Source organism: Mixophyes fleayi (genome assembly GCF_038048845.1).
Source record: "Mixophyes fleayi isolate aMixFle1 chromosome 4 unlocalized genomic scaffold, aMixFle1.hap1 SUPER_4_unloc_3, whole genome shotgun sequence".
Classification (NCBI taxonomy): Eukaryota; Metazoa; Chordata; class Amphibia; order Anura; family Limnodynastidae; genus Mixophyes; species Mixophyes fleayi.
The window spans coordinates 153,859-175,000 of NW_027445889.1; the positions used below are offsets into that span (position 1 = coordinate 153,859).

The following is a 21,142-nucleotide window of genomic DNA, read 5'->3' on the forward strand; positions in this document are numbered from 1 at the left end:
AGAGTGACAGTGGGGATCCAGCAGGCGGGGGACAGGCAGAGTGGCAGCGGAGATCAAGCAGGCAGGGGACAGGCAGAGAGTGTCAGCGGAGATCAAGCAGACGGGGGACAGGCAGAGAGTGGCAGCGGGGATCCAGCAGGCAGGGGACAGGCAGAGAGTGGCAGCGGGGATCCAGCAGGCGGGAGACAGGCAGAGTGGCAGCGGAGATCCAGGAGGATCGGGACAGAGGCACAGTGGCAGCGGGGAGGGGTGGGGCGATTGCAGGGATAGTGTGCTGCTCGGCTGCTCTAATCACAATCAGAGCAGCCAGCCATTACACTCTCCCTGTCTTTTTTGACAGCTACCGTGATTTATTTTTTTTCAAATTTCGGGGCCAAAATTAAGGTGCATATACATGGGAGCGCCTTATACATTGGGAAATACGATATATTTTCCAGTCTTTATCACAGATATTAACAGCAGCTAACCTGATCCAGCTGGTGTCAGACTAAAGGTGCTGAGCATCTCTCTCTCCCTTTCATAGTCGCTGCGACATAGCAGCTGCCCCTCCTTCAAAACGAACTCGTCCCCTCGTTCCAGCCTCCGCTCACACTCGCAGCAGTAGAAGCAGGCCACGTGATAGACATTGGTGAGAACACGCATGATTAGTTCGGATGGCATCACTGTTTTCAGGCAGCTGTTACATTTAGTGGCAAATAGCCTGTAAGGGATAAACACATAGACATTTCAGGAGAGGGCGATAAGTATTTGGAAATCCACCCAGCCATGAATTATTACCTATCATGTTGGTGCCTGTTAAATGATACCGCAGTACCAACTGTGACCAGCGTGGAGCAGAGTTGCTTAGAATCCCCTTTATCATTATGTGGCAGTGAGGCTGATTTTTTTTTATCCCTGCCAGTGGTTGTAATGGGCTGGTATACGGTGGTATGCCATACCGTCACTTCTCCTACTGCCTTCATTGTAAAACTGTCACATTTCATTCACTTACATTTTCCATACCGTCTCTACTAAATTTCCTCTTCAACCACCGATCACCACTATAAGCATGGAGTAAAATATCACTTGTCTACACAATTTATCAATAATATATTGCCAGTTGTGTGAGACTCAGGTGCTTCAAGGTTAATAGTCCTGAGCGGTAAGGGTTGACTTACAGCTAAATGGTTCACACATTCACAGTGCAATTGAAAGCCCAGACCTCCACTAATAAAAAAAAAAAAGAGTAAAAAATATATAAAAGATATAACACAGAGCGCTGGCTGCTGGCAGGGAAGTGTAGCAGCTGCCAGCTTCGTACCTGCTCCTTCATGTTTGTGAAGTGAACACTAAAGCACAACAAACAGAAGGTGCCGCCCTGCTCCCACTCTGCGCTAGCTAAGAAGCAGAGGGTTGGATGGATGGGGGGGGGGGCAACTAGGGCACTCACAGCTCATGCACTGGTCCTGGCCACTATCCATAATATTTATGTAGGATAATAAAAGAATTTGCCCCAGAAACCAGAAAGTTAAGAGGAAATATCCACTTTTGGTCTTTTCCCTTCAATTATGTTATTAAACCCAAAGTACCCAAAAAGCATTTTTTTGCAAGTAGAATCCCCTGTATTATTTAGTTAGATACACTCTATAGCAGGGGTGGGCAAACCTGTCCTCAAGGGCCATATCCAGTTCATGTTTTTAGGATTTCTGTCTGTAGAAACAGGTGGGATAATTACTGACGCAGCCAAATAGATTAACTCAGCTGTACATGATTAAAGAAATCCTAAAAACATGAACTGGATATGGCCCTTGAGGACAGGTTTGCCCACCCCTGCTCTATAGCAAGGTGTATCTGATGGCAACTGTAACTGCAACTGTAAAAAAGTGCTCTCTTCACAAGGAGAACATATGTACTTTACATATCGCCATGACATTTGCTGGTCCCAGCAACTTACAAATTCAGAACGTGAATAGCTAAAAACACTTCTGGAATATTTCAGGATTCCTGACATCAGACAAAATTGGGCATTTCCTTTCAAGACGACCTATTTCTACATATAATAATATATAATAATATATACATAATACACTTGTCCAGCCAAAATGTTGATTAAACGTTCATTTATCCTGAGGGTATGCTCATCTCTTGGCTACAAAGCACTAGTGTATTATATCATCATCATCATCATCAACATTTATTTATATAGCGCCAGCAAATTCCGTAGCGGTTTATAATTGGGAACAAACATTAATAAGACAATACTGGGTAATACATACAGACAGAGAGGTAAGAGAACCCTGCTCGAAAGCTTACAATCTATAGGACAATGGGAGTTAGAAACACAAGGGCATGTGCTACATCATATTGCACAATGGACCAGCCAGACTGCAAAGGTAAAAGTACTGAGTGGGCTGTGTGTGTTGCAATGTTGGTCAGAAGGTTGTTGTCTTGCGTTAGCAGTGTAGAGGATGGCAAGAGGGTAATCTAGGGAAATTAAGATGATGGTTGAGGAATATCATAACCTTGTCTGAAGAGGTGGGTTTTCAGTGAACGCTTGAAGGTTTGAAGACTAGAGGAAAGTCTTACTGTGCGAGGGAGGGAATTCCACAAAGTAGGTGCAGCCCGGAAAAAATCCTGTAACCGAGAATGGGAGGATGTGATGAGAGTGGAGGAGAGACATAGATCTTGTGCAGAACGGAGGTGTCGAGTAAGGATATATTTTGAGACAAGTGAGGAAATGTATGTCGGTGCAATTTTGTTGATGGCCTTGTATGTTAGTAGAAGAATTTTATATTGGATTTGTTAAAATACAGGCAGCCAATGTAGAGACTGACAGAGTGGCTCAGCAGAGGAATAACGGTTTGTAAGGAAAATCAGTCTAGCCGCTGCGTGCAAAATAGATTGTAGGGGTTCAAGTCTGACTTTGGGAAGACCAGAAAGGAGGGAATTGCAATAGTCGATGCGGGAGATGAGGAGTGCATGAATTAATGTTTTTGCGGTGTCTTGTGTCAGATATGTGCGTATTCTGGAAATGTTCTTTTAGTGTATGTAACATGATTTAGATATAGAGTTTATGTGGGGAATAAATGACAGTTGTGAATCAAGGATTACACCTAGGCAACGAGCTTGCGGGGTGGGATTTATGGTCATGTTATCGACAGAAATAGAAATGTCAGGCAGGAAGCTTGTGTTCTTGGGTGGGAATATTATTAATTCAGTTTTTGAAAGATTGAGTTTGAGTTGGCGAGAAGACATCCAAGATGAAATGGCAGAAAGACAGTCAGTAAGGCGAGACAACACAGATGGTGAAAGATCAGGAGAGGATAGATAAATTTGTGTATCATCCGTATAGAGATGATACTGAAATCCAAAGGAGCTTATTAGTTTTCCAAGAGAAGTGGTGTAGATAGAGAATAGCAGAGGACCTAGGACTGAGCCTTGTGGAACTCCAACTGATAAAGGAAGCGGAGCAGAGGTGGATCCAGAGAAATTAACACTGAAAGAGCTATTAGATAGGTAGGATGAGAACCAGGATAGGACAGTGCCTTCAAGACCTAGGGATTGCAGTGTTTGTATGAGGAGAGAGTGGTCAACAGTGTCAAATGCAGCAGAGAGGTCCAGGAGAATTAGAAGAGAGTATTGGTTATTATTTTTGCTGTGATCAAATCATTGACAACTTTGGTCAGCGCAGTCTCTGTGGAGTGTTGAGAGCGAAAGCCTGACTGAAGAGGATCCAATAAGTTGTTTGCTGTAAGAAAGTGTGTGAGGCGTGTGTAGGCAGTTCTCTCGAGAAGCTTGGAGGGGCATGGGAGCTGGGATATAAGTATTTGTACTTATAAGTATATAAGTATTTTGGTCTTTATTTTTTTGCTTTGTTTTTGTTTTGTTGCTTTTTTTTTGAAAGTTTGGCTTCAAGGATGTAGGTTTTTCAAATGAACATGTTGGGCCTGATTCATTAAGAAAAGGTAAGCAAAAATAAAAATGAGTAAGTTTTCACCTTGGCAAAACCATGTTCCACTGGAGGGGGAGGTAACTTTATAGTTGGGTAGGGCATGTCCTAGATCAACTTTATATTTCAGTGTACAAATAAGCTATCAATTATTTGTGTGCTACATGAAAAAACAGACAGTATATCAGCAAAATAATAAACTAATTTGCACCCCTTCCATTGTAATATGGTTTTGTCCAGGAGAAAACGTATTAATTTGTTTGCCTTACTTTCCTTAATGAATCAGGCCATACATATTCATAACTTTATAATGACATGAGAAATAACACTATTAGTGTTGTGGGTTAGATAGTGGGTGGTGAAAATCTGGGAACCGAGAAACCTTTGTTTGGTCTCAGATTATGTTTTATAATGTACTTCCTTCTGTTTCTTTACTTATGTACAAATGAAGTATATTATTGTAAGATTAAATATTGCAAAAAGAAAACTGAACAAAGCAATAATGTTAAAACATGATTCAGTAGTTTAATAATGGTAATTAATGGTAGCAGATGGGTGGTTTAGAGAAAGAGGGTCCTAACGATCCAATGTCAGCAACGATAGAACTCATACATCAGGAATCTCTGTTGTAAATTATTCTAAAACAGGATACAAATCAGTAATATATCCCAGTGATAGATTCAAATAAAGTCTTTAAAAGGAACCAGATAAATTAATGAATATAATACATTTCATTATATAAAATTTAGTTAGGGCTTCCATTCATTTTTTTCAACCACATATTCTCAGGTCAGGTAATGCAGGGGTTCAGGAACAATATACTGCTTCACTTTTGCAAAAAGTAATAGAAATAAATTAAAAGAACCATGTTCAATATTGCAATACTATATATTAGTATACCACCTTGCATAAAATATCTACATTATTAAATATAGAATAGCAAATCTGTATATTGAATGTTGAAAAAAGTAAAAAATAAAAAGACTGGGTTAATATTAAAATTAGGATGCTACAGTGAATTAAGAGTACTGTCGCTAAATTAGTAATTTACTCTAGCACTAAATTGTAATTATTTATTAAAGAGAAACCACATACATGAACATATTTACTGTCTGTTGTTATGTGGCTTTTTCCTGAGCAAACAGAACCTAAACAATGTATGAATCACTATAAAAATGTAATAATAATGATAGCAATAAACATAAATCATATAAAATTGAAATTGCATTTATTTTAAATTGGGTACCACACATCTCAAGTAAATGATGGCATTATCCTTGGAGTTAAAATGCGATGATAAAAATATAAATAAACAATAAAACAATATAAAAATGATCATGTCATTTGTCCCTTATGTAATGAAATAGAAGTTCAGCAAGTTGCCCTATGCAGGAATCACAAACAACTCAGAGAGTGATTGAAACGATACATTTGCATATGCATAAAAGTGCACCTCCTACCTTTTTGATGGAATACACTTTATGTAACCTTGTTGGATGTTATGCGTGAAAATTGTGGCATCTGCGGGATGCGCTAATTTCCCTTTTGCTGATGGAAGGAGCTGGGAGGACCAGAGATTCCTTGGTGTATTCCAATGGGGGGGCATGCAGACATACAAACATGGGTTTAACTTTGCTGAACAATATTATTTTAATGACATTTAATCATTTTGCTAAACAAACATTTGGGGTTGAAACTTTTGTGACAAGTCCCACCCTTTCCAAATAATTCTCTCCCAAACCTGGGGGAATAGGGGTAATAATAAATCATAAGTAGACACTATATACTCCTGTCAAATCTGGGAGACAAGTTAATCATTATGTATTTTAAAAACATAACATGATTTAATGGTATGGAAACCTACATATGCATTCATTCCTAAACATTGTATATAGGAAAAGTAGAAATAATTCTCCTCTATATTCTTCTAGCTTCCTGGAAGAGTCTGGCAGAAAAATGGTTAACAATAGAGAAGGTTTCTTCTCTGAAGCCTGAATGCATATCTGTGCTTCCCAGCTGTAATTAGACAGCACAGGAAGCTCCCAGCTAATAAACACCGTGTCAGCCTACATTACGCCACCAGGCCTTTGTATCGGATCTAGCGTCAGGAGCGCCTGAATAGCCTCTCTTTTTAATATAGCTGGAATCCAGTTAAGGCGATGTAATAATGTCTGGATTACCAGAGCCAGCACATAATAAATCTCTGCTGTGTAACCCTGTATCAACAGAAGAGCGCAATGAAATTATTTCAGGATTAAACACTAACAGGGATCTGACAGCAATATCTTTAGTGTGTGTGTTTGTTTATGTGCGTGTGTCTCTCTATCTATCTTTCCCATATCTATCTATCTATCTATCTATCTATCTATCTATCTATCTATCTATCTATCTATCCCATGTCTATCTATCCATCTATCTATCTATCTATCTAACTATCTATCTATCTATCTATCTCTCTCTCTATCTTTCTGATATCTTTCTATGTATTTATCTATCTATCTATCTATCTATCTATCTATCTATCTATCTATCTATCTATCCCATGTCTATCTATCCATCTATCTATCAATCTATCTATCTATCTATCTCTCTCTCTCTATCTTTCTGATATCTTTCTATGTATTTATCTATCTATCTATCTATCTATCTATCTATCTATCTATCTATCTATCTATCTATCTATCCATCTCTCTATATTTCTGATATCTTTCTATGTATTTATCTATCTATCTATCTCATATCTATCTATCTATCTATCTATCTATCTATCTATCTATCTATCTATCTATCTATCTATCTATCTCTATCTTTCTCATTTGTATCTATCTATCTATCTATCTATCTATCTATCTATCTATCGGTCTCCTATCTATCTATCTATCTATCTATCTATCTATCTATCTATCTATCTGTCTATCAGTCTCCTATCTATCTATCTATCTATCTATCTGTCTATCTATCTCATATCTATCTATCTATCTATCTATCTATCTATCTATCTATCTATCTATCTATCTATCTATCTCTATCTTTCTCATTTGTATCTATCATTCTATCTATCTATCTATCTTTCTCATATCTATCTATCTATCTCATACCTTTATATCTATCTATCTATCTATCTATCTATCTATCTATCTATCTATCTATATATCTATCTATCTATCTATTTTCTCATATGTATCTATCTATCTATCTATCTATCTCATATTTATCTATCTATGTATCTATCTATCTATCTGTCTATCTATCTCCTATTTATCTATCTATCTATCTATCTATCTATCTATCTATCTATCTATCTATCTATCTATCTGTCTATCTATCTCATATCTATCTATCTATCTATCTATATATATATTTATATCTTTCTCATTTGTATCTATCTATCTATCTATCTATCTATCTATCGATCTATCTATCTATCTGTCTATCGGTCTCCTATCTATCTATCTATCTATCTATCTATCTATCTATTTGTCTATCTATCTCATATCTATCTATCTATCTATCTATCTATCTATCTATCTATCTATCTATCTATATATCTATATATCTATCTCTATCTTTCTCATCTGTATCTATCTATCTATCTATCTATCTATCTGTCTATCGGTCTCCTATCTATCTATCTATCTATCTATCTATCTATCTATCTATCCATCTGTCTTTCGGTCTCCTATCTATTTATCTATCTATCTCTCTGTCTATCTATCTCATATCTATCTATCTATCTATCTATCTATCTATCTATCTATCTATCTATCTATCTCTATCTTTCTAATTTGTATCTATCTATCTATCTATCTATCTATCTATCTATCTATCTTTCTCATATATATCTATCTATCTATCTATCTCATACCTTTATATGTATGTATGTATGTATGTATGTATGTATCTATCTATCTATCTATCTATCTATCTATCTATCTATCTATCTATTTTCTCATATGTTTCTATCTATCTATCTATCTATCTATCTATCTATCTATCTATCTATCTGTCTATCTATCTCATATCTATCTATCTATCTATCTATCTATCTATCTATCTATCTATCTATCTCTATCTTTCTCATTTGTATATATATCTATCTATCTATCTATCCATCTATCTTTCTCATATCTATCTATCTATCTATCTATCTATCAATCTATCCCATATCTATCTATCTATCTATCTATCTCTCTCATACCAATATATCTATCTATCTATCTATCTATCTATCTATCTATCTATCTATATATCTATCTATTTTTTCTCATATCTATCTATTTATCTATCTATCTATCTATCTATCTATCTATCTCATATCTATCTATCTCATATCTATCTATCTATCTATCTATCTATCTATCTATCTATCTATCTATCTATCCATCATCACATTTTAAGATTATATCAAGGATGCAATTGATCATTGCACTTCGCTATCATCTAAATGTTGATTCTTAATGGAATTCAAGAACAGAAGGGTAAGGTGATAGACTACTTATAAACAAATACAAATGCACATAAACTAAAAAAGGGGAAAAAATAGGAAGAAGTTTTTTCTTACCGCTGATTAGCCAAAACTGTTTTATAACACTAGTATAATTATTACAGTTTATAAACACATTTACAAAATGGGACATTGGCAGAATGAACTCTGTTTACAAAGGTTTACAATCTAATCTGCCTGTTAGTCTTGTATCTATCTTTTCATCTATTCATTTCTTTCCATTTGTTCCTTCCCAGTTATTATTATTATTATTATTATTATTATTATTATTATTATTATTATTATTATTATTATTTCAGTGTTAAATCTTTCTTGTCTTGTATGTTTCTCACTTTAAGATATAAATTCTTTGGAACTCTTAATATAGTGTGTGTTACGTTTTTCTATCAAGGAAACAAGCACTCTGCTACGCACTGCAACACATTTATACTTTTGTGTATTTTTAACTCTGCTGAGATGTGAAGGAGTTAAAAAAAAAACTATAAAGATCCCCGGATCATGGAAGGTATCCTAAAGGGAACAGAGCTATCTTTGAAGTGGGCAATACTGTGCTGAGCACCAGACCTCACTGCCTTTGTCACACGAGTGTTTGAGTAAGTGACGTCTCTGCGATTTTTATGAGATCTGTGACTCTGAGGCATCAGGTAATCTGATCAGACATTTGATTACATTTCCCAGCCTTGTCTTCTTTATTAAAATTTCCCAGAAACCTCAGCGGCCAGTCTTATTGCTGCTGGATGCTAATAAAAGTCTCTCCCTCTGGGACATGCACGAGATGAAAGAGGCTCTACCACCAAAACATGCCGTCCTCATCTTATACCACCATAGGAATTCATTGCAGACATTTCTGAGATCTGATAGTGAATCAGTTGCACTTTAAATAGAATATAGCAACTGTCACCCTGCCTTTAAATGAACTGATTCTAAAATATATAATGGTTGTTATATTTATGATGATGATTACTATATTCATTTTTCACTGATATTATTTTCCACTTACTCCCTAAAAACAACACAAGGGAAAGAGATGTGGCAGCATATTAATATCATATTGATATTATAAACATTTATTGATCCAAGTGTCTTGTCCTGAATCTGTAATTTATCATCTTTCTCATATCTGCAACTTTTCTCACTAAGGGGTCTATTTATCAAGACCCTGTGATTATGAACATTTCCTATCTCAGAGACAAAAAATCTTCTATTGGGCGATTTATCGATAAAAGGTCGCCAGGGCAACTGAGCGACTCTCAACTGCCTAGTGATACTGGCTGTCAGCAGTAAGAGGAATCTTACCACTCACCAGGCCAGTGCAGGGTCCCTCTACGCATGCACCCAAGTCCAGGCTTCCAGTTCCAGATTTGTGTAAAAAGAAAAAAAATAATAAAGATTACAAAACAATACTTTAAAAATAAAAAACTTTATTTAAAAAAAATGTATTTATTTTAATAATAAAGCATTTTTTTCTTGTTCTCAGCATCTTCTATTGCTATTCTGAGAAAGCGGAAGCAATCTGATGACAGCAGTGATAGCCAGCGATTGTCTTTATTAGCCTTGGGTCTTTGATGAATAGTAAACATCCCTAAATCTAGGTCTTTTCATCTATTGATAAATACGAATCATGCTATTTATTTATGTAGCATGAATGGGGGAGAGAGCACACTGAGTCATGTTTTGACATTATTGGCTCGGGTGTCAGAATTCTTGATGATGGGTATTTAGCAAGCTAAAGACAATGTCCTTCCTCTATCCCATCTCTGTTTCCTTCTTTGGTTACCTGTCATCCATCTCAGCGTGTTGTAAATTACAATACATTTTAAACAATATTTCTGCACACACTAAGTTCATTGAGACAAAGTAAAAAAAAATGAATGCTTACTTTCCATCTATACTCCTTTCACTGGGATCTCCGATGGGACTAATGGTCCCACGCTGCACATCAGTTTACTGCTTCCACTCGGCATGTGTGAAACAATCAAACTGGCCTTGATGTCCCTCCTTCATGGATTCCCCATTCAAATGAAACAACCCAAAGTAGAGATTGGAGTGAGTCATAAGACAGTCAGAAAGAGTTGGGCCCCCGTGGGTGTGGCAAAAGGAGCATGGAAAGTAAGGATATTTTATTGGGGCGGGGGGGTTATCTCATCAAACACCACCTAAAACGAATAATGTTTTAATCTGCTTTAATTCATTGTATGGCCTTTAAAAAGGACAGGGAGCAAACAGCTCAATGGCCCCAAGTCATTAAAAGGGTCACGTGAGGCTTTCTGGACCAGTGTGATTTACCATCTTTGATCCTCTAGGAGTTCTAATATTAAAGAGTGAGCACAATTCATTCACACAATCTATGTAGTAAATGTTGGATACTCTTATTATTAATTAAAGCCATTAATAAGAAAAAAATCTGAAATATTTCAATGAACAAAGGGATGGTTCTAAAATAAGCACAAAAAACCCTTGAGGATCTACACATTTTATGGCTTGTCAAAGACCTTATAGCTTAATTGCAAGGCAGTCACACAATCTATGAAGCCAGTGTTGTTCCTCCAATGAGCAGAGATGAGATCTTCATTTTAGGCATCACAATAAAATAAGTTCTCAACTCGCGTCCTAGACCCTATCTTGTTTTCATCTTCCTCACCCAGCATTCTGGTCACTGGCTCCACTCCGAAATAACTGAACGCAGAAAATGTGTAGGGTGACCAGAGCCACCTGTGCACCTTCTGCCAATAACTGCTTTTGGACTCGGAGTTGTGGTGCACGCAGGAGGGGGAGAGAAGAAGCATATATACTGCGTGGTAATGATGACTTCATACATGTATGCTGTAGCTCCGCCATGATTACACCTCCGGGTACTCCACTAATGAACGACTGCACAAAGTGGCTGAGAGGAACATTGGGATGTATGTACTAAAGCATATATGGGGGAAATAGTGGCACATTTCTACTCTTATACTCCATAATGTTCTAGGTCTCTGACACTTGGAATATCTCAGATACAATGTTATTAGTCTATGATAAGCAGAGTATATCAGCTTTTATGTTCTGAGTTTCATTGAGAACCCAAAAAACATGCACTACCGCAGCAAATTTAATTTTACTCAGACGCATCTGTCGTCTCGCCTATAGGTGCACGGCCACATCTAGTTCCGGTACTTTTCACCTTGGTAGAAATTGACCTAGAAATGCCTTTTCCCATTTAAAGTGCACAGAAAGGGAATCATTTCCCATTAGGAGTAAATACAATTAGAGTTTGCAAAATCATATTGCGCTGTCGGGGGCACAAAGTTAAATTGAACAGACAGATTTAGAGTCCGAGGGGGGGCATATCCTAGCTAAACTCTAAATCACTTGAAAGAAAAGCTGACCAATGTTAGGGCCTTTTAGAGTTAGAGTAAAGCCAGTCATAACATGCAATTTTGCACCTTAGCAAAGCCATATTGTGCTGTGGGGAGAAGGCACATTTAGAATGTGAGGACAGGTTTAGAGCTGGCAGGAGGACGTTTCCTAGTTTGACTCTAAATCACAATGTAAAACTAAAGCCGCCTAGTATTTCTGTGCTACATGTAATAATAGGCAGTAATTTTCCTGCATGAGAAAAAATTGCATTTGTGCCACGTGCTTTATGGCATGGCTTGTCCAAGAGCACATTTTCACTTTATAGTTGGATTTGCTTCTAACTCTAAATGACGAACAAGAGTTTGTGTAGACTGCATTTATCTAGGAATGCCGTAGTCAATGTAGCTTCTTCCATTAAAAGATGCAATATTTTCCTCCCCCTGCAGACGCTGGCAGATGAGTAGCACATCCATGTAATTTCTGTAATCAATGTTTTTTTTAGGCAAAAATAGGTGCGTGATGCCGAAAAGAATTATTTGAACTCAAAGTCTGCATTTACGTAGCTCAGTGACTGACCTTGTCTATGCCTGAATTTCTCAGATGTTATGCAGAGTATGTCAGATGTAATGTTCTATGTGTATGATATACAGAATATCTCAGATGTATTGTTCTGTGTGTATGATATACAGAGTATCTCAAATGTAATGTTCTGTATGTATGACATACAGAGTATCTCAGATGTATTGTTCTGTGTGTGTGATATACAGAGTATCTCAAATGTAATGTTCTGTGTATATGATATACAGAGCATTTCAGATGTAATGTTCTATGTGTATGATATACAGAGTAACTCAAATGTAATGTTCTGTGTGTATGTTATACAGAGTGTCTCAGATGTAATGTTCTTCGTGTATTATATACAGAGTATCTGAGATGTAGTGTTCTGTGTGTATAATATACAGAGCATCTCAGATGTAATGTTCTATGTGTATGATATACAGAGTAACTCAAATTTAATGTTCTGTGTGTATGTTATACAGAGTGTCTCAGATGTAATGTTCTTCGTGTATTATATACAGAGTATCTGAGATGTAGTGTTCTGTGTGTATGATATACAGAGTATGTCAGATGTAATGTTCTGTATGTATGATATACAGAATATCTCAGATGTATTGTTCTGTGTGTATGATATACAGAGTATCTCAAATGTAATGTTCTGTGTATATGATATACAGAGCATCTCAGATGTAATGGTCTGTGTGTATAATATACAGAGCATCTCAGATGTAATGTTCTATGTGTATGATATACAGAGTAACTCAAATGTAATGTTCTGTGTGTATGATATACAGAGTGTCTCAGATGTAATGTTCTTTGTGTATGATACGCAGAGTATGTCAGATGTAATGTTCTGTATGTATGAGATACAGAGTATCTCAGATGTAATGTTATGTCATGAAAGCTAACAGGCAAGACATTTCCCTTCAACATATCCTGAAGGCAGTTCTGACACACACCTTTGTAACTCTAAACTGCAGCTCACTTCCTCTGCTGGAAAATGTCTCCTTTGGGCACTGACACTTTCCTGTGTGTACTCTCAACCCCTGGATTCTGACACTTTCCTGTGTGTACTCTCAGCCACTGGGCTCTGACACGTCACTCTATATTCTCTCAGCCCCTGGGCTCTGACATTTTCCTCTGTGTACTCTCAGCCACTGAGTTCTGACACTTCACTCTGTGTTCTCTGAGCCCCAGGGTTCTGGCACTTCACTCTGTGTTCTCTTAGGCCCTGGGCTCTGACACTTTACTACTGCTACAATGCCTCTTGCAGCAACCCTCTCTCTAGGGTCTCTTTCATGCAATATTTCCCCCTCTCTCTATTGGGGTTCTCTTTAGTGATATGGGCCCCCCCCCCTCTTTGTGATTTCAGGACTCATCCCCTCTATATATGCAGCCACACCACTGCATGCAGCAACCCTCCTTTCTCTTTCGGATCCTCCCCCTTATTGTGGCTCCCCCACTCTTAGGAAACAGTAGTGTTTGTCTCTAGGTGACACCCACCATTCACATGCTCCTGGATCAATGCCAGGGGAGCCTCGGATATCTACCTACACTGCCCCAGGTCCCCAGCTTTCACATCACCTCTCCTCTGTCTCTCCCTCTGTGTCCTTTTTCCACTCTTTTTTCAGCACCTCTTTCTTCTTCTCAATTTCTAGCAGACTGGGCTAGGCTGTTACCATAGCAACCAGTCTGAGTCACTTTTCACAAACACCTAACTCGCCCCCCAGGTGACCCATACATGTGTTGCTTCTTTCTCCTATTCCTCTCCAATCCCTGCTTGCTGACAGGCCCAATACTGTGGATATGGGAAAATATTTTCATACCCAGGCAAATACCTGAATAAAGGATATTAAAATATATTTAAGCCAAATGTTCATCTACAGTACTATAGCACTTGTAAAGAACAATTAAGCAATCACACTTTAAAATACTGCAATACACATTACAAGGAAACAATAGAATCTGATTATTGTATGCTAATCCCTAGAATATTCTGTTTTGGCACTGTCCAGGTAAAACTAGGCTTCCTTCCCTCTTACTGCTATGAAGGCAAGTGTCCTGCTCAAGTGTCACTCATCGTTTGGTGGTCGCACAACGTCTGAAGACCCGCAAAAAACGGAAATCTATGCTTTGGTACTCACAGTTCTTCTATATATACTTGATGGCCCACAGTCTACCAGAAACTGTAACCACTAACTACTACTGTCTTGAAGACTTCCAGTGCTTCAGGTTGCTGGGGTTCCTCTCTGGACTCTGGGCACAGCTCTTTATCTTCACTATGGTTCTCACAGTGATGGCTGCTGGGATCTCATTGAATTAACCATTTGAAGACTTTTATGCCATATGGCCACCAGAGCCTGAGGTAGTCTTTGCAGGAGCTGTTACTCCAGGCTGGCTACAGCTCCTTGAAGGTACATTTACATTATAACAGTAACCCCATAACCTATTACAGTCTACACACTTCAGTCTCTGGCTACTGCTGAGAGAGAGGGTCTTTACTTGAATGTGCATCGCATCAACTTCTCTTAGTACTTGTAGACAACTAAGCAACATAAGAAGAAAGTATTCCAAATACAATATTATACGCAGTGTGAAATTAGGGACATGTTTGATAGGTATAGTTTTATTTCAGCCCCTTCTTTCATCACAATTCCCTTCCTCTTAGCAGAGCCATGGGAACAATTCCTAGACCTCTTCCATTTCTTTGTAACAGGTCCTGGTTGATTTGGCTGGTGTCATGACAGATGGGTATCAGGCATCATTATTATAGTTTAAGCCCTCCTGAAATCCCATCTCTCATGAAACTGGAGGGAAGTAGGTTCAGAGGAAATTTGAGGATAAACTACTTCACAGAAAGAGTAGTGGATGAGTGGAATAGCCTCACATCAGAGGTGATAGAGGCTAATATAGTAGAGCAATTTAAACATGCTTGGGGGATAGACATAAGGATATCCTTACATAGAATAAGGGATCAAATAAGGTTTAGGGTTACCATAGGTTAATAAAACAATGGGCAGACTGTTAGGAACCCCTCCAGAGAGTTATGGCAGACAGCGTATCCAGAGAACAAGCCGAGGTCAGGGGTCACTTGCTTGGTAGAATAGTCAGAAAACACGCCAAGGGTCGGGGTCACGAGCAAATCAGCAGTATCCAAGGTTCAAGCCAGAAGGTCAAGGGCACAGGCAAAAAGGCAAATCCAAGGTACAGGCAGGGGTCATACACGGCAAACGGAAGTCCAAAGGTTTTACAACCAAAAGCACAACAGCAGGTAGCAAACAGAAATCTGGAAGCTATAACCGGCAGGGAGGCTAAGCCCTCCCTGCCTTAAATACAGAAATAGACCAATAAGAGCCTAGCTCTCTAATTGCGCTCAGACTGGCCATAATTATATTAATTAGCCCGCAGGCTTGCTGGACTGCTGCGCACAGGCCCGGCTGCCCCATAGTGCCGGGACACGGCGCTGACCTGAATAGCGTCCGATCGTTGCTACGGCAACGGTCGGGCTGGCCCTGGAAGTGACGTCCCGGTCGTCATAGTGACGGCCGGGACACCCGTGAGAGAGTCGCGGCGGCTGGGCACCGCCGCGGCTCGTAACACAGACTAGATGGGCCAAGTGGTTCTTATCTACCATCAAATTCTATGTTTCTATGCTTCTATGTTTCCATGTAAGCCTGACCATAGGGTTCTTAAATGTTTGTTTATAAAATAAATAATTTTAATGCTTGTTGCTTTCCATCTATCACAAAGGAAAGTTGTTACACCCGGCTTTAGGTCTGGATGAACAAATACTGAGCAAGCAGTGTATCTGGTAGCCATAGGTATAATCTCATGGTTTGGCTGTAAGGGGTTGAACTGAGGGAGGCAACCTCCCACCAGTAGGTACTATCAAGCCATTGTTCCCTATGTGTGTCCTTTACTGTTTCTCAAACCTTGTTGTCAAATTCAGAGAAGCCTGTTAAATTGGGATACTGATTGCAGAGCAGGCTGTCTCCATGTCCTATGATTAAATCCCCAACCCGCAGATATCCACATACCCAAACTACCCCAAGATAGCGTTAACATGGGAACTCGGGAGACTATAACAACCTGATTAAATGTGTTGTTCTAGACCGGCTAGGAATTACATATTGGCTGGGTATTACAGTTTCTGATGGACTGCTTCCACTAGAATGACAATGAGGTTATCAGGTAGCTAACACAGTCAGTGCTAGCCTCCAACTTCTACACCAGTGTGAGAGCAAAAACCTGGAGGCTAGCCCAGGTGTCCCCCAACCTGGTCTTAACCACTACAGTAAGGCAGATATAATAAGGACAGTAGATTTAGTAACTGGTAAGGTTTCTCTTTAGGTTGCAACAGAGACCAGCATAAGTACTCTGTTTCTGTGAAATGGGTCCTGGCTTATTTGGCTCAAATGATAAGAGATGTTACCAGACATTGTTAATAAAATTGAAGCCTGACTGATTGGATTACTGTTCTTTAAATGCCCATGTGTAAAAATAAATAAACATAATGCACTCTGCAATGAGAAGGGCTCAAGTGTGGGGCCCTGTAGAGGGGCACCAATGGTACTCCTCAAAATCTGGCACTACCTGGTTCTTTGATACACGGAGTATCAGAGATGTAATGTTCTAGGTCTGCAATAAGCAGAATATCTGAGCTGTAATGTCCCTGGTGTAGGAAATGCAAAGTATTTTAAATGAAATGTTCTATTTCTGATAAGCAGAGCCTCTCAGATGTAATAATAGCATGTGTCTGATCTGCAGAGCATCTCAAATGTAATGTTCTGGGTCTTTGGTACGCAGAGTATCTCAGATGTAATATGTGTCTGATTTGTACAGTCAATCTTATGCAATTTTCAGGGACTCATATGCATAGTATATCAGTGTGACAAAATGAGTTATTTAGCAAGGTACTTCATTTCTCGAAGGACACAAACATATGTACCATATCTGTTATAAGCATAATATATTTAATGTAAAGTCTGTCATACGCTTATTATATCAAAGATAATGTTCACGGCCTATTGGAAGCACATTGGGCCATATTCGAATTGGAAAAAAACTTGTACACAACTTACGATTAAAAAAAGAGCTCGGAACTGAGCGCAGATATGACTCCATTCAAATCCAAGCGACTCTCAAGATATGTTTGCATTTTAATCTCGGCGCAATATAAAGTCACATCTGAATGCATCCAAAAAAATGATATTATAAATTAAATGAACAACTCTTAACAGCATAGCCATTTAAAAAATATGGATTGTTACAAGAAAAAGTTTTTATTTAACTTTAAAGACATAAATCTGGATGTTGTTAATCCGTACTATGTATACAATGTGCTGTCATGGTATGCTATACGTGCATACTCTTGTTCTGGGCACACATATGTGGTTTTTGATACAAAAATAATGACAGTCATCACTATCTATACAAATCTATAGGGTGGGAGGAGGGGGCTGCCATGAAAATCTATAGGGAGGTAGAGAGGTTGATATGTATGAAGGAGGGCAGAGGAGGGGGGCTGATATATGTGACTGGGGGAGTCTTGATGTGACGGGGGGGATAGCTAGCTAGCAGAGTGGAGGTAAGGAAAATAGCTGCAAGGGGGATGGATGCAGGGTGGGAGGTAAAGAAAATGGCTGCAGCAGGGGTTAAGGAAAATGGCTGTGGGGGGGGGGGGGTTGTGGTTAAGGAAAATGGCTGCAGGGGGTATTTAAAAAATAGAGCAGCTTTGGGGGGCAGAATCTCATGATTGTGTGGTGGTCACATGGGTGGTCTCAGCAATCACTAGAATACTAAATATTAGTGAGATGGGGCTGGTAGAGGTTTGTATTTGATTGACAACAAATATTCAGATATTGCTTATATATGCCTGTCCAATGGGGTACTTTTAGCTGGCCATAATGGAGTGTTTTGTTTTAACTAAAGGGCCTAATCATTCAGGGTTTGCATTATAATACATTTTTGCATTTTCAAAAAAGGACGCCAACTTTCCAGAAGCCAGCGAGAGGATAACAAAGTTGCAAGAGAGAAGAGCAAGGACAGGTAAGAGACAATGGCACAATCTGTCTAAATTTGAATGCTGGAGAATACACCTGAACATTCATATTCAGGAGTGTTCCTATACACCTATATATTCGGAGGAGGGGAGGGGCGGGGGGGGGGGGCTGCTGCGGCCGTATTAGCCTAGGGTGGCCAGAACCCTTAATCAGGCCCTGACTATCACTCTAATTCAACTTGTGCTGACCTGTAAAATATATATATATATACTCTCCAAACACATAATTAATGCTATATCAAGTACTGTTCTATATTAAAAACTTACTATATATTTATTTGCTAAACAAAATTCTAGTGATTTCAGCACTTACACCTGCCCTGTAGCTGGTGAAGATATGTCTGAAACTAGCGTCCTTACAAGAAACCCAGGACTGGAGTATATTGCGTATGTTTTGGAACACCCTCGGCACGCTCATAGCACACCCTTACTGTACAATGCCTAAATTCATCCGCCCATTCCCTCCCCCTTTCCGCCCTTTGCGTTCAGACATGAATTGCATGCAATGGCGTCCATTGGCTTAAGGTCCATTTCCGAACATGCACAGAGCTATTTTACACAAGATATGGCACCAAAAAGGGCTTACATCCGAATATGAATCAGGCCTAGTATGTCTAATATAATATTTCATGTCTTTTATAAAATCAATATTTCAAAAGTAATATTCCCGGTCTGTGGTAAAAGCTGAACATAAGTCCATTTATGGGTCATATGTGTTTAGATTTAGTGTATTTTAGACTTCCAGCCTTGCATGCCGGGAGAATAGGAATTATTATTATTATTATCCTTTATTTGTTAGGCGCCACAAGATTTCCGCAGCGCCGTACACCATACAAACAGTAGACTATACAAGGTGAAACAGTAAAAAACAATAAACAAAATACCAGTACTTCAGAAACTCCAGGCAGGTTAAAGCAATAAACACGGAGCAGAAGAACAGGTGGGGAGATAGGAGGGAAGAGGGCCCTGCTCATGTGAGCTTACATCCTAAGGGAGGGAAAACAGAACAGACACAAGGGAGCCAGATGAGGTGAGGGAGAGAGCGAGTGGAGGAGATGAAGGGGTTATGCGGATGGTTGGTAGGCTTTGAGGAAGAGGTGAGTTTTCAGTGCACGTTTGAAGCAGCACAAAGTAGGAGAGAGACGGATGGAACAATGTAGGTCATTCCAGTGAAGGGGGGCTGCACGGGAAAAGTCTTGGATTCTGGAGTGGGAAGAGGTGATAAGAGTGGATGAGAGGCGGCGATCATTGGCTGAGCGCAGGGAGCGAGCAGGAGTGTGAATGGAGAGGAGGTTAGAGATATAAGGGGCAGTAGACTGGGAGAGAGCCTTGTAAGTGATGGTGAGGAGCTTGAAAAGGATTCTGTAGGGAAAGGGAAGCCAGTGTAAGGCAAGGCAGAGAGGGGAGGCAGATGAGGAGCGGCGTGAGAAGAACATGAGTCTAGCGGCCGCATTGAGTACAGAGTGGAGGGGGGAAAGATGGGAGTGGGGGAGGCCGGTGAGGAGGAGGTTGCAGTAATCCAGACGGGAGATGATGAGTGCATGTATGATGGTCTTGGTGGCATCCTGAGAGAGAAAGGGACGGATGCGGGCGATGTTGCGTAGTTGGAAGAGACAGTCTTGGGCAAGGGAATGAATGTGGGGGGCAAAAGAGAGGAGTCGAGGGTGACCCCCAGGCAGCGGAGTTGGATGACAGAGGAGATGGTGGTGGTGTTGACGACAATAGAGAGGTTGTGGTGGGAAGGGAGTCTGGACAGAGGAATGGGCAATCATAAGTGAGCACATTAAAGGCATGTATCTTTAAGTGTATCACACCCTCTGGAGTGGCAAGCTAATGAGACTCTGACAAATCCCTGGACAAGCTTCTTTGGAGGAGTAACTTGTGGAGGATACTAGAAACCTGATGTAAAGATATGTGCTGATGATGATGATGATGATAACACCAGCAGTACTATCAAGCTCCTTCTAATTGGCTATTTGCGTATTGATTACCCCAACTTTATTCATTAATGTTGCAGCCATATTATGTCAAATTAAAGCCATCTATTTGGATTTGTTTTTGTCATTTCCATTTGGATTACTGAAAGAAAGAAGAATTCTATTGGATTTTTAAAGCAGTAAATGACAGATTAGGGAGGTGTTTGCATTTAATTTCATTTTATAAGTAAAATACGACTTTCGCATTTATATTAATAACTGTCAAGACACTATTCTCCATTGTGTGTATTATATTTAATTGTATTATGTTGTTAACAAATAGGGTAATGCTACTTTTGCATTTATAACTAAAACTGAAAGGCCGTATCTCTGCACTATTGCTAGGTGAAAGTATTTGTACACCCAATGTAGCCTTATGTAGAAACACTATTGTGTTTTGGACTAGTTGCATCTTGACATATCTGAATTCATATGCAACACCACAGTTTTTGAGGCTACAATTTTGCGAAAATATTCAGGCGCAAAATATGTCAAACTTTAAATCAGGCCCATGATGTTCTGGTCTATTATAAACAGATTATCTCTGATATAATATTCTAGGTGTGTTATAAACAGAATATCTTAAATGTAATTTTCTGAATCTGTTATAAATTATAAGCAGAGCTCTGTTTTTGAATGTTATGTACAAATATGTTTTATCCCTCATATCTACAAAGGACTAAGATAAACTCAATATCCTGTGTAGGTGCATTCTGCTGAAATGCCAGGGGCTATTGCCATGAGGAAGGGGGATACCCACGAGACCATTCTCAAAA

At 39.1% G+C, this 21,142-nt stretch overlaps 1 protein-coding gene across 3 annotated transcripts in view; it reads right to left on the reverse strand.

Moving 5' to 3' along the window:
- The window catches only part of LOC142111453 (LIM homeobox transcription factor 1-alpha-like), a 59,347-nt gene that overhangs the window by 26,109 nt on the left and 12,096 nt on the right, over positions 1–21,142 (reverse strand). For all 3 annotated transcript variants that reach the window (XM_075193826.1, XM_075193825.1, XM_075193827.1), the window contains exon 4: positions 468–700. In XM_075193826.1, coding sequence (XP_075049927.1) covers positions 468–700 — 233 coding nt within the window. The remainder of the gene's footprint in view (positions 1–467; positions 701–21,142) is intronic.